The sequence below is a fragment of the Lampetra planeri genome, chromosome 4 (assembly GCF_965212315.1).
Source record: "Lampetra planeri chromosome 4, kcLamPlan1.2.h2, whole genome shotgun sequence".
NCBI classification, from domain to species: domain Eukaryota; kingdom Metazoa; phylum Chordata; class Hyperoartia; order Petromyzontiformes; family Petromyzontidae; genus Lampetra; species Lampetra planeri.
The window spans coordinates 11,753,223-11,767,016 of NC_136110.1; the positions used below are offsets into that span (position 1 = coordinate 11,753,223).

A 13,794-nucleotide genomic window follows, 5' to 3' on the forward strand; every position below is an offset into this window, starting at 1 on the left:
TAATACCATGGTGAAGACGATACTTATTAGTTACATTACTCTTTGGTTCTTTCGCTAAAGTCACGTCGAAAGAAAATAAATTAAATAATATAATACGACGTTTCGATTGCAACACAAGCAGTCGTCATCAGGTAGAACTAAATTTGAGAGACACGTGTGTCTCTCTCCCTGTGTGTCTCTGTGTTGTCTCTCTCTGCTTGTGTGTCTGTCTGTGTGTCTCCGTGTCTGTGCTTTGTCTCTCTCTCAAATTTAGTTATGACGACTGCTTGTGTTGCAATCGAAACGTCGTATTCTATTATTTAATTTATTTATTTCTACGTGACTTTACCGAAAGAACCAAAAAGTAATTCCTGCTGTCACGAAAGCTTCAAATCAAGTTTTAGTTACATTATCTCACGTGTGTTAATTGAGCAAATTTTACGCGAGGCTTAACCTTTCCTTCACACACGTAACCTCCCTTGTGATCGGCGATCACTCCAGAAGACGATGTCCCAAAACTACTAGTGGAGTCGCTTCAAAGGGCATCTCTTACCCAATAGAGACTGCTTTGCTCCATGTCATTCAATAAAAATATTGATAGACTTTAGTTGCCAATGGTTAGGTTGCATTAAGCAAACATCTGAACTTAATATGACCTGCTGAGACCATCAACGGAGTAATCAATTTAACAGAGTGGATCGATCACCAGTGCATGATGGACCCAAGGGTTGCGTTGTTTTGAGTTTATTTTCCACAACCAAATGCGGTGACACCAACCTCCCACAAGCAAGGGGCGCACGAGAGCACTCACCATCTGTGCCTGATCCAGCATTTGCTTGCGATAATCCAGCTCCTCCTCCAGGTAGCCCTTCTGCTTAATGAAGAGCTCCTGCGATGGAAACCAGAGGCCAACGTTCAAACAAGAACACACTTTGCTCAGTTTTGGTGTTTCCAATTTAGATTTAAAAGTGCATAGCTCCAGTGGCTTTCGAATATTGGAAGAGTGTTCCAAATAGCCACAGCAGTGGCTTTAGCCAAAAGGCAAAAGCCACTGCCGTGAGGATGACCCGAGTTCACGTGATGGTTTATGCTCCTTGACGAGCTCAGTGAGGTATTGTGGTTCAAGCAACCACAATATGTGATGCAATGTACTGGCTCAGTCAACCCATGGCACCTGGGTGTGTTCCACGACCCCCTGCCAGCCCGGCCATTGACACTGCACGTGGCCTCTAAGTCCACCTAGCATGGCACAAGCGCCGTGGTGACATCACCGCCACTTAGCGGTGCACGATTGTTGTTGTTGGCTACCATAGAAATGTTGCAATGTTCCGTTTGTAGAAACGTAAGCGGCTGACCCCATAGGGAACACAAGACATTTACAAAGTTACTTTGATGTAAATTGAAAAAAGGTAATTGTCTGACAAAAATATTAGTATCATAATCGACAAGAGTAAATCAATGATTGCAGGGACCATTTGAAACTTGCCACGGTTGAATTGTAAAACTAACTGTACAAACTCCATATGAAACGCAAGCATTTTGCATATATCCACGAAGATGCATGCATCTGATTTAAACGAACGTTTAATTCCAGTAGAAAATATTTTCTTAAAAATCTGCCCAGATATTTTATTATTCAACTGTAATGGGAGTTTTTTGCCACTGCGTCTTATTTTCATTTCTCACTTTTTAGCTTCCTACGTCGAAAATGTTACGTAATTCACAATACCTTTTCCTTCTCCAGGTCAATCATTTTCTGTTGCAGGTCTGCCTCCTTCCCCTCAATCTGCTTCAGGAACTGCACAGAGAGGATCAAACGGTGAAGTGATGGCTCAAAGAGCAAAAGGCAGACGGCAAGAGCGAAAGTAATTTATACTGAGCAAGCAGAGCTGCTTGTCCGAGTTCAAAAGCCACATTCTCTTCAATCAGATTTCATTTCAACACCAATTATTCGTATCCAATTTGGCAGTTGGTCAAATCACGACAGGGGTTACTTTGAAGATGATACCACAGAATTGTGTCACTTCAAGAGACCTCTATTCGGCCAAACTAAATGGACCGATAACCTCTCACAGTCTATAACTTCTCCATATTAGCCGGGCTTGTGGAACTAAAGGAAACACTACTTTTTGGGTGATGAGTTTTATCGTCATATTCTAGGCGAGACCACCAAATTGTTACGCTTGAGGACCAAGTTTGAGGAACAAAATCGCTCCTCGGATTCAAATCCAGTTATCTCAATAGTGCTGGCTCAGTGTTATAATAATATTGTAGTGACACAAATAGGGTCACTACGCTGTTAGCGCCAGCCACTAATTCGGGAGTGCCGCTGAGCGCCGGGAACCTCCATAGGAGGCTTGAGGGACACGTGACCGGGAGCCGGGAGCTCCTGACTTGATACCGCAGCAGGGGGCGTGGCCGAGGGCGGAGCGAGGCCGCGGCCAGGGAAATAAAGGGGGAGCCCCGAGAGGGATCGGGCCTCGTTTGTGGGGATCAACTTGGGAGCCGTCGCTCTTCGCTCCTCGTTCGCCGTGAAGTCTTAGCTGTGACCGGGCGACGTACTGTACATTTGTTTGTCTGAGTCTGCGTCACGCGACAAGTGCGGGACTGACCGCCTTAAGTATGTATGGTGAACTTCTTTTGCACCTTACGTAGCCAACCGTGCTAATCGCTGGTGCAGGGGAAGGACGACAAACTAAACACAACAAGGAGTTATAAAGAAATACATTTTTGATCTAGATTTAAAAGCATATAATGCCTTCCTAATGTTGGAAGTGAAGAGCATTCCAGACGGCCGCAGAAGCGCATCTCAAAGGGCGCAATGCAGTGACCGTCTTTGTTCGATGGCCAGCTAAAAGCCGCTGCGAGGATGACCGGAGTTTGGGTGACGATTTACGCTCCTTGACGAGATCAGCAAGGTATTGCGGTTCATTTGTGGCAAAGTAATAACAAGGGGGTGGCGATTGGCGACCTGCCGTGAGTGCCGATTGACGCAAGTTGAACCGACTTCAGTCGGCGACCGCCTGTATAGCAGAATTAGCTATGGGATAAATTCCACACTGTTGAAAAGAATCTGTTCAAGCCGCTGCAGGCACTTTAAACATTTAATTACACGACTTAATTATAGTGCATGTATGTATCTATCTAAATGTGAGATAACGTTTACCTTATCGGCCAGAGTAAGCACAACTCGGGCATGGATAATGGTAACCTGTTCATCATTTGATAGATTCTGTAAGATAAAGCGAGACGTTACATTTTTAAAAATATGTTTTTAAAGCATTTAAAAATAACAATAAAAAGGAACACACCATTACTTATAGTGAAGAACGTCGAGAAATTTAGTAATTTATTAAGGAAAGCATCACTGAGTCTCAAAATATTCCTCAAAGGGTCCTGCATTGGGATGTTGGGCAAATTCCTAACTTAGTGTTTTCCATGTGGAAATAAACCTTGGAACCCATTGAAAACCCTCATCACACGTAACTCCAAATCACTTGATGTAATTTATGTGCCACCATGCCCGTCATTGTTAAACCGTGCACTGCAATGAGGATTTGCCAAAAGGTTTAAAAGAATATTCGACAAAACAAATGCATAAGCATTGAAGCAACACCCCTGCCGGAAATTTAATATGCAAATGTATAAAGACGTTTTCATTATGTTTGAATGCGGCAAAACTATTTGTATAATTTTAAAGTCAACACCTTTATCATCATTATCATCTGTTCCTTCGAGCAGCTCATTCGTGACAATAGGGCTGGGTAAATTTCCACTGCGATTTTCTGTCTTTAGCAGGTATCACCGCTTCGCTAACTCTCAATCCTGTCTCTTTTAGATCATTTACCACTGCATCTGTTCGCATGGTTTCATATCTTCCTCTACATATTTCTTCTTTCCACATATGTGTTCAGCTGAAACATTAAGATATTTTAAATGTCCCGATCCAACTTTGTTTTAAATGTGTATTGTTCAATCTATGTAATGTACACTTCAGACAAATGCTGAAGATATACCATGATGGGCCTTGGACATTGACAATAATCACTTCTTAGTTTAAATCGTTTTTAGGCTGGAGGACGAATGTTGACCCTCTAATTCAATGCACATTCAAACCACTCGTAAGAGCATTTCTTATTTGATATATGCTAGAGATATATCTGTTATATAAAGATCCCCTGCATTGTAGGTTGTGTGGCATATATTATAGCCAGCAGAGAATATGTGGAGGTGGTGTGGCTAGGTTTTTCGGTCGTAAAACACATACGTACTGCGAATCATATTCTGGGAAAGGATAATAAATTTGAATTACCATTGTAGCTGGCCATGATATACTCGGAAATAACATTTGATCCGGTATAAATTGAAGCAGTAAAAACCAAGATCTCACGAACCAGGGCCTAAATAAAGAATACTTAGGAATACTAAAAGCACATTTACAAAAGCATAGCAGCCACTCTAACATTACATTTAAAAAAGTACAAAAATAAAGTTATAAGGTGGACATCATTATTACTCACCCCATTATCTCCCAAAATGTCCAGCTTCTTCATCAATTCCGTTATGGTAATGTCCTAAGGGCAGAACAATAAGATGACGTTTCATAACTTCATGCAGTATTCATGGAACATATTAAACTACCTGTAGTTAAAATATCAATCTTTATTTTTTTTCTGTGCTGTAAATTAACGTTATAACTTTGCGCAACCGAATATATCTGTGACGTTACACATCTAGTTTTGGGAACAACTCGGAGTTATTTAACTGGCAAGAATATTAAAATAACGTTATGCCCAACAGCCTTCCAGAACAATATTTTTGAAATTTTGTGTTTAAGCAGCCGAACACTTGAGCAGCTCCGACTTTCTAACCCTCATCAGCAGGATTACGGTCTGCTAACCACACAAAGGCTGCTAGATTGCCTTGGAATATTGGAATGAGCATTCCACCAGCATTGTGGGACTCAGTGCAGTGCAGCAAAATTGTAAAAAAAAAATGTATGCACTGCTTTACTGGGGGGGGGGGGGGGGCGGAAGGGCGCGGTAACATAAATACACATTTTTGGGTATAGATGCCACCTTTTGTGAAATTCCACAATGAGAAAAGACACTGGTGTGGTAAGATGATTCTGGAATGGAATTAAATGCTCCATCATTTGATTTCCTTAAATGCAGAAGGCAGTGCCTGGGTAGTGATCGGTGAAAATGTTGACGGTTAGCACGGTTGGCTACGTACGGTGCGAAAGAAGTTAAACATTTGAAACAACATTTCAATTGAACGTGTCTGCGGGTTAATGCGTCGATCACAGTCAACACGACGACAATTCCTGTGTTGCGTATCTGCTGCATCAGAATCGTTACTATCGAGTCTCGGGGGCGGGAACGGCGCTCACGTGGGGAATTTGCCAGGGAAGGTCCGAGGGGTTGGTGCGACATGGTAGATGCTGCTACGCGCCGGTTGGACGTATGCTCCCACACTCGACTTGAATCTGTGCAGCCACCCGTTTTCAAATCGGCTTCACGAGTGTGGCGAGTTTACGGTCACTGTCTGGTCAATAATAAAATAGTAAGAATGATTTACAGCCCTTTGCCAATCCACTGCTGGATTAAAGCCTCCCCATGCCTTTCAATCGCGTGGGTTGTTTCATCATACTTTATCATGCTGGAGACTGTGGGTCAGTGATTGGGATTCCCAGACTCCCAACAGAAATCCAGTTCAGGTCAGCAGTGGGTGTATAGTAGAGTGCGCGAACCACTGCACCTCAGCTCCACCCCTGGTCATCAATGTTGGCCCAAAGAATGTGATGTCATAACTTAGATAAAAAAAAATTCACTTTGTGTGTTCTTGAGTTGAGTCAACCCGACACAATTCTAGGCGCAACATTAAGAAACAAATCGTGTGGTCGACTGCTCTTTACAGAGCACAAAATAGTCATGAGATTCAGAATCTTGATTTAGACTGGAGGAGAAATCCGATGAGCTATGAGGCTCTTCTTCACAGATGTCCAGTAATGGCGGGTCAGCAAGTTACAAAAGCTAACAATACAAAAAAAACGATCGGAGTGCAAAATAGAGAAAATGGCTAGTCACTAAAGGCAAGTAAAACATTAATCGAATATTTATTTAAATCAGATTGATCAAGATAGGGCAAGGGATAAAAACCAACAAAACAGTCCCAGACCACACCAAGATAACACACAGTAGTAGTCCCACAATAAAACGGCACATGAACATTGAACGATCGATAAACAGGTATCGGGCGCTGCTCAAGAACGCACAACTGAAGCGACTCGAGAAGTGACGTCGTGGTGTCATCGTCCAGGGACGTTCGAAGATATTTGGCAAACGGATTTTTGACGCGTCAGCTGGCGCCGATGGCACGACCGTGACGCAAACTGACATCGCGTCACAAACACAGGTCTCACCGCCATGCCCTCGGACGTGCAGAATTGCTGCAGGGGACTTGTGCCCTCAGGGCAGGGTACCGGCGTGAGAGTGATGGATGGCGAGGTGCGTTCCCTTTCCTGCAAGGAGAGGTAGGCACAGTGGTCACCACCGTGTCACTGTGAATCAATGCTGCAGAGAGTTGGCATCGTGGTTAGCGTGCATGTATTCGCTTGAATCAATGTATTTGTAAATTGTAATTCATAGGTACAGTCTGTTCTCTTACGATGTGGTAATCCTGAAGAACACATGTAAAAATCGCGTTATAATAAATAATATATGACATAGGGTAAAGCACAGTCCGCAATAACTCGTGAGATGTGTACGCAGGTCGAACAATGACTGAGACGCGTGGGTAACATCTAGAAGCATCCAGCAGCATCCCACCTTGTGCGGTGCTATGGAGAGGCAGCCGATCAACTGCTTATTCCTACTCACGTGACGTAGTTCTGTTTGCTCAATCGCATTATATCCGATTCGCATCGGCATCATAATAAATGTGTTCCCGAATACATTAATCGCGTTATATCCAATTCGGATTATGAAAACACGCACTCTAGGAGACTGCACTGCCATGTAAAGACGACACAAGTCACATGACACAGCACTGACTTGACGGCAGTCCTGTTCAACATGTGCATTGCATGGTCAGCAGGTCAAGCCTAGCACCCCTAACGCGACAAAAATCGGCACCAGGTTCCTAACGACTGCTAACAACCCAACTCTGTATTTCAACCACTATTATCTTCCCTACAATTTTATAATCATTGCAAATCACCTTGGACTCACGCGCAAAATCCATCTTTATAAGATACGATAAGTGTGTGTAATCAAGATCTAATGCTCAACGTAAACGGCACAAGACGTGTTAGTGTGCCCAGCGAGTTATAGAAAATGCCTCGCAGAATTACAGACAAATTGCCGTGCACAGAAATAAAACGTAAAAACACGTCTGGAGGTGAGGATGACATTTCGCTGCAGATTCACTCTCGAATTGGCACTCCAAAATAGAACGGCCTGGGAATACCAAAACCCGGGTCGTCGGCAACCCTGGTGGGTGTTCAGCCGTTATTGGGGTGTGAACTCACAACCTTACGACGAGGAGTTCCTGCTCGCTCGACTAACTGAGGTGCGCGCATCTCCCGGCTTATTTAATTTAAGCACAACAGTGAGCTCACGACGGCGGCGACGACGGCCGCGCGACAAACCTCCAGTTCCAAGATGCGAAACTCCAGCAGCTCGTTCTGGTCTCGTACGTCTTGGATGTCGCGCTTCAGGCGGTCCTCCTCCGTCTCCAGGCTCCGGATCTGCAAGAAGGGAATCGGGTGTTTCTCCTGTGAGCTTCTCCTTGGAAGCCGCGCATTATGCCGATTCGGCGAAGGGGCTCCCCGATGCGATTTCGTGTTGTCCGATGTCTCGTTTGACGTGCCGGGAGTTTATTTATATTATTATATGGACTCGTCCATCTGAACTGCCAAGTCGCTGTCCCTGGTGCTAACGTTAAGAAAAAAACGCCACTTTTTTAAATTTTCTTGCTGTGGTTTTCACACCTGATGATGATTGCTTCTGTTGCAATCGAAACGTCGTGATAATTTTATTGTTTAATATTTTTCTTATTTTATTGTTTCCCTTCTACGTGACTTTACCGAAAGAACCAAGAATATGAATCCCTGCAGTCACGAAAACTTTAAATCAAAATTTGAATTAAAAATATACAGGGTGCTTAACAACAAATGTTAACACTTATATGGGACTATCGTTTTTAATGGAAAAAGAATGAATAATACACTGTAATAAGTGTATTATCGCCATCATTGCCGACACATGCCTCACGCCTGGAATCTTCTACAGGTGGTCTCCAGAGGCCAAATAAACATTTATTGCGGTATTGTTGCAAATTCTCCGAAGTGTTAACATGTTTTTGAAGCACCCTGTGTATATAAGAGCCCGGTATAGACCACGAAGCGCAACGCAGGGATGAAGGTACATAGGTGACGACTCCTCCGCTCCTGGTTTTAGAGGAGATGGGAGTCACTGCCCCACCCAATTGGGGACCGCGAGCGGGGTATGTGTTGTACTTTCATGTGGAGAAGGGAAGATGAGGGAGGAAGAACTTAAGTAAGGGAATAGAGGGAGCAGGGGAAAGAGGGGTGGAAGCCTGGAGCTTCTTTAGCTCGCGGACCGAAACGTCGGACATCGTGCTGAACAACACGGAGAGCTGTACAGCACAAGCCTGCAAACATGCAGCAGCCCCCCCCCCCCTGCATCCCTCCTCCCTGGCTCCTCCCCCCCTCTTACCCTATATAATCGCTTGTCACAAATAGCTCTCTCTACTCACTACAGTAATTTTACTGTTGCTGTTCCACCTGATGACAGAAGCTTGTGTTGCCTCCGAAACGTCGTGATTTAGTTTAGTTATTTTCATTTTATTATTTTTATTATTCTTTTAATTTTTCATCTACGTGACTTTACCGAAAGAACCAAAGAGTATATGCAGCAGCATTGAATGTAAAAGAAACCACAAGGCAACACATTTACGTTTCGCCCTCCCCTCTCCCGCTATTGTGAGATATTGTTTGTCCCATGACATATTCCGGTGTTTTGTAGTGAGAGGTGACAACGCGAGACGTGAGACAGCCGCGCGATAATGAGTAGGGGGTTCTGTCCGACGCTACACCATGTGACTGGAGTCTACAGGCCGGCCACAAGGAAAGTGCGCTGAAAGCCAGATGACCGTACAATAGTCTACCGGCTTGCTCAAGCCTTACAATGCTTTATAATCGCCTCTTAGAGCAAAAAACTAAATTTCAAGATAGTAATGACTGGCCAAGAAAGATTTAGTTGCGTGGCAGGGCAGGAGCATCTGGTTGGGCTGATGTAGTAGTAGTATCTCCAGTTGTCAAACTGCTGTGTGCAATGGTTTACGCACTGGGTCAACAATGCAGAGGTGGCAGGATTATTCTCCTGGCGCAGCGGCAATATAAACGGTTACACCCCCAGTTTCGGTCGATCGACAGGTCAATTGAGAGCCAAAGGGCTGCAAGGCTGCAGCAAAAATTCCAGAGACATCTGTTCGGTGTAGATGGAGTGGCAAAATAGCCTAGAGAGCAGTGGTTATTAACCTGCACTGCAGCCTTGCACCCATTTGGTTCTCAATCGTAAAAAAGTACAATGTTCATAAATACACAGGGGTTTGATGAAACAAAGTAGTTGTACTTACGTGCCCATGCTGAATTCGTCTTTCGATGATTTACCTTCTAAAATAATCTGGCCACGTCTCGCACTACCAGGGGGTGCGTGCATCCCACGTTATGAACCACTGCTCTGGAGGGAATCCCGAGAGCTCCAGCAGGTGGGAGGCTCTTTCTCCCGCGGTCAACCGCATTGTGCGCTTTTCAGATGCGCTTCTGCGGCCGTCCGTAACGCTCTTCCATCCCATATTAGGAAGCCACTGGTGCTATGCACTTATAAATCTAGATCGAAAACTAATTTCATTCGAACTTCTCTTTATGTTTAGTTGTCCTTCCGCCGCATCTCCGATTAGCATGGTTGGCTACGTACGGTGCGAAAGAAGTTCAACACATACATATAAAGGTAAAAGTACATCCTGCAATTACATGCCCATGCCACTGCTGGTGGAAGGGCCTCCGCTAGAGGCTTCCCTAGAAATCCCACCTCAGGGGTATTTTGACCTGCAGCATTTTTTCCACGCTGGCCAGACATTTTTGACGCGGTGGGAGAGTACTCACACTTTAGCCCACTACACGTGATCTGCACCTCTACCTTGATAGTACTGCGATCGTGACAGTAGGTGAACGTGTGGTCAGTGCAGATGCACACGGGTGCAGCTCAAACATTCGCACTTATCTCAATCACCTTTTCAACCAGCTCATGGTTTTTCCTATAAAGTTCTTGTTTTTCTTCAATCCATTTAATTTCCTGCAATATAACAAAACAAAACCCACGTAAATTACACGTTATTTACTCCGAGAACAAGATGTTTTTCCTTGCGGTAGACTATTTTCAAGCACTGATTTTCTACAACAAGAAACTCACGTTTTTACATCCGCTGTACACTGGCCGTAAGTACGCGCTGTGCCGCGAGCAATTTTGATCAAATTGCAGACAACCTATTGTCCTCAATATTGAGCTGCTGTGTAAACCTTCATCGTTAAAGTGGAACACATCAACAGCGCAAGCATACTGTAATTGCAATATATTGTCGTATGTGAAGGCGCAAGGTTGCATTGCTCACAAAGGTTTCTCACAAAGAACGGGGAGCTATGAATTGTCTATGGCTGGATATAAGCGCACCTTATATAAGCAGGGTTCTCATATAAGCAACATGGGCTTCCATGACACTGGTGGGGAGGGAGGTGGGATCGACGGGTAACGTCTTGTACAAGCACATTGTGTCGGGCATAAACACACGAGGCCTTACAAGGCCGTACCTCCGATTAGCACAGTTGGCGAACGTAAGGTGCGAAAGAAGTTCAACATACATACGTACAAGGTCTGTGTGCGTAACCAGCGTCCGCTGTCTTGGCTTTAACCAAGGAAAGTCCTACCGAGTATTTGAATGCTCTATAACAGGACATCCCACCTTTGACTACTCAGCCAATTCGTTTTTTGACAGTTTTGCCTTCGTGACAAATTTTGCATTCCCTTTGGATAAAACCCTTGCGGCATAACAACAACAACAACAAAAACCACTCCAAACTCCACGCTTGCTGTAATGCCCCCCTCGAGCCCCCTCTTTCCCCACGTGTTGCGTAACGTGCATACACCATCGCTCACCTCTTTGTGATCCGCCAACCTCACCGCAAAGTTAACCGATTAGAGACGTCGCATATCACCCGCATCAACAGACATTTGTGGCGATGCCCAACTGTGACTGTGCTCGCTGTTATGCCAACTACTTTATAATAAGGTTTATCATTTGACAAAATCGCAACCCCTACCATAATCAAATGTGTAAAGTTGCAATTATGAAATCAATTAAATTGAGCGATTAAATGCATTACTTATGAGTTTGTAAACGTTAAGTAAACTACGCTGTAACTCATAAAGATTAGTACTATGCTGAACAGGGAAAGTAGGTATTACGTGTATACTTTACTAACTTTGAAATAACATGAGGCCAACGTGATGCAAAAGGTGACTTGGGACAATAATTGTCACTCAGGAACAAAGACCAACGACATCCAATTCCAAATGTTGAAAAATTGCCCTCCGATGCGTTTTCGGGTCGTCCCGCGTGTGATTCTCCACGATGTCCGACACACAGCTCCACCGCGCTGCGAGCTTCCTTGAACAAGCGTCCAGAAGAAGCTCGCAGCAGCACGCGGAGCGAAACGTCGGACATCGTGCCCAACGACGCGCGGCACAACAGGAAAACACCCTTGAGAGGGCCGCTCAGCACGACCACGAAGTCCCACCCAGTAGGGAAATCTGTTAACGTCAAGTGACACTGTAAGTACAACCAGCCACTGTAGCCAACTTCTTCTTTCGTACGGTTGATGTAGATGCAGAGCAACAACTACAATTTCACATTTAGGCGGTCAAGCCAGACATCCGCGTCAGGAGCAGCGGAGTGTATCGCTGTGATGTCTCCTTCATATTAATGGATCGGTGCATTGCGTTGTTATACGTTATACGGTATGTTTCAGATGATCACAGTCGCACATTGGGGAGATTTTAATTCTCCATTTGTGTATCAGGTATCCGCATCTGCCATGGTTTGCGCGGATGTGGTATTGAATGGACCATGAGGTTCGTGGAAGATCAGAACCAGGGATCTTGTGCGTTGAGTCTTTCTGTAGCCAGCTGAAGGGAGGTGATGTGCTGACCTGCCAATACTGGACATCCGTGAAACAGAGCTTCATAGCTCACCGAATTCCTCCTCCAATCTAAATAAAGATTCTGATTCTGTTGTGATGCTCATAGCAGGGCCAGAGAGGCGAAAGGGAAGACACCTCACCTTGCCCTGCCCGTGCTCCATGAGGACCCTCTCCAGATCCGCGACCTTTGCCTGCAGGTACATGAGCTCCTCGTGCATCTGCTCTCGTGCCTGGACATGAGCACGGACACAAAAAATTCCGTGGGGCCCCATCATCACAAACTCCACACTTGCTCTGACTCCTACTGGAGCGTGTAACGATGGGGCCCGCACCAAATGCTTCACACGCGCTTTGGAGCAGTCGGGCAAGGACAAATGCGCTCACTGCCGCAAGATATGTGCAGCGACCGTACGGCAACATTTCATGAAAGGTCGATGGAAGAAATTAAAACTGTAGTTATGAATGAAAAGTTAAACATCTCTGATTCGCGAAAACAACACGGTGATGGAAATGAGCTCAAGGATGTGATTGAAGAGCTTCACAAAGACGGCTGCGAAGTTGAGGCTCAAGAACGATGAGATGCAAGTAAAAAGTAAAGGTACGAGTTTTGCAAAACGACTGCAATGAGAGACGTAATAAGTAATATTTAAAATACTTTTTTAGAAACACGCTGTAATGAAATGTACCGTACGAGTAATGGCAGAACTCCACGACTCCAGGAAGTGGCCGCAAAGCTTGCGATAACGTAGGGGGCCGTGGTCATTTACAGCCAACATCAGTTGAGCGTGGACAATTAGAGCCAAGCCGAAACATAACATAAAAAAAATTATGTTTAAAAATATCTATTTTAATTTTTAATGATAGAATATAGTATTGTCATCAGTATCACATAAGTATACCAAGTTTGCAGTCGATACCACATTGAGAAGTGGGTTAAAATTAAGTTATGAGATTTGAGGATACGACGACAACAACAACAGACAGAGTGAGTTAATAGAAAGCGTGTAAAAAAAGAGCGATGCACGGATCGTTGGGGAACAATAGCCAATGAGAGACACCATCAAATTTCCCGTTCAGGAATGTAAGTAGGATTTCACAGAACACATCGCTCGGACGAATGGTGGCTGATGGCCAGGACTAGTCACAGAGCGGTAGTCAAAGGAGAACACGTGACAACTCCCGTGACCAAAACGAATGGGAAAGCCTTCAATACATTGCTGGTATTATCAAGTAACAGGTAAAATATTATAGTGTAATAAGAGGGGTAGAAGGTATCGGTTAGAAGTAAAAACTATAAACATTTTTTTTATCTACATCATGGGACCTCCTTTGCCAGTACCAAAATATAAGAATATGTTTTTCCCCTTTTTTTCTGGCTACAAACCTGACACCTTTTTACGAGGAATCATGTCTGCATTAACCTCAATACTTGTGGTCAGAATGCAAACAAAAAACATACTCTGATAATATATACATGGACATATTATCAGAGGATGTTTTTTTTTACATTCTGACCACAATAATTGTGGTTA

At 44.3% G+C, this 13,794-nt stretch overlaps 1 protein-coding gene across 1 annotated transcript in view; it reads right to left on the reverse strand.

Moving 5' to 3' along the window:
* The window catches only part of LOC144717491 (janus kinase and microtubule-interacting protein 3-like), a 231,433-nt gene that overhangs the window by 67,480 nt on the left and 150,159 nt on the right, over nt 1–13,794 (reverse strand). Inside the window, exons 11-18 of the mRNA XM_078592860.1 lie at nt 12,403–12,492; nt 10,299–10,361; nt 7,631–7,729; nt 6,404–6,502; nt 4,500–4,553; nt 3,146–3,211; nt 1,709–1,777; nt 791–868 (exon numbers count right to left, since the gene is read on the reverse strand). Of these exons, the coding sequence (XP_078448986.1) occupies nt 791–868; nt 1,709–1,777; nt 3,146–3,211; nt 4,500–4,553; nt 6,404–6,502; nt 7,631–7,729; nt 10,299–10,361; nt 12,403–12,492 (618 nt within the window). The remainder of the gene's footprint in view (nt 1–790; nt 869–1,708; nt 1,778–3,145; nt 3,212–4,499; nt 4,554–6,403; nt 6,503–7,630; nt 7,730–10,298; nt 10,362–12,402; nt 12,493–13,794) is intronic.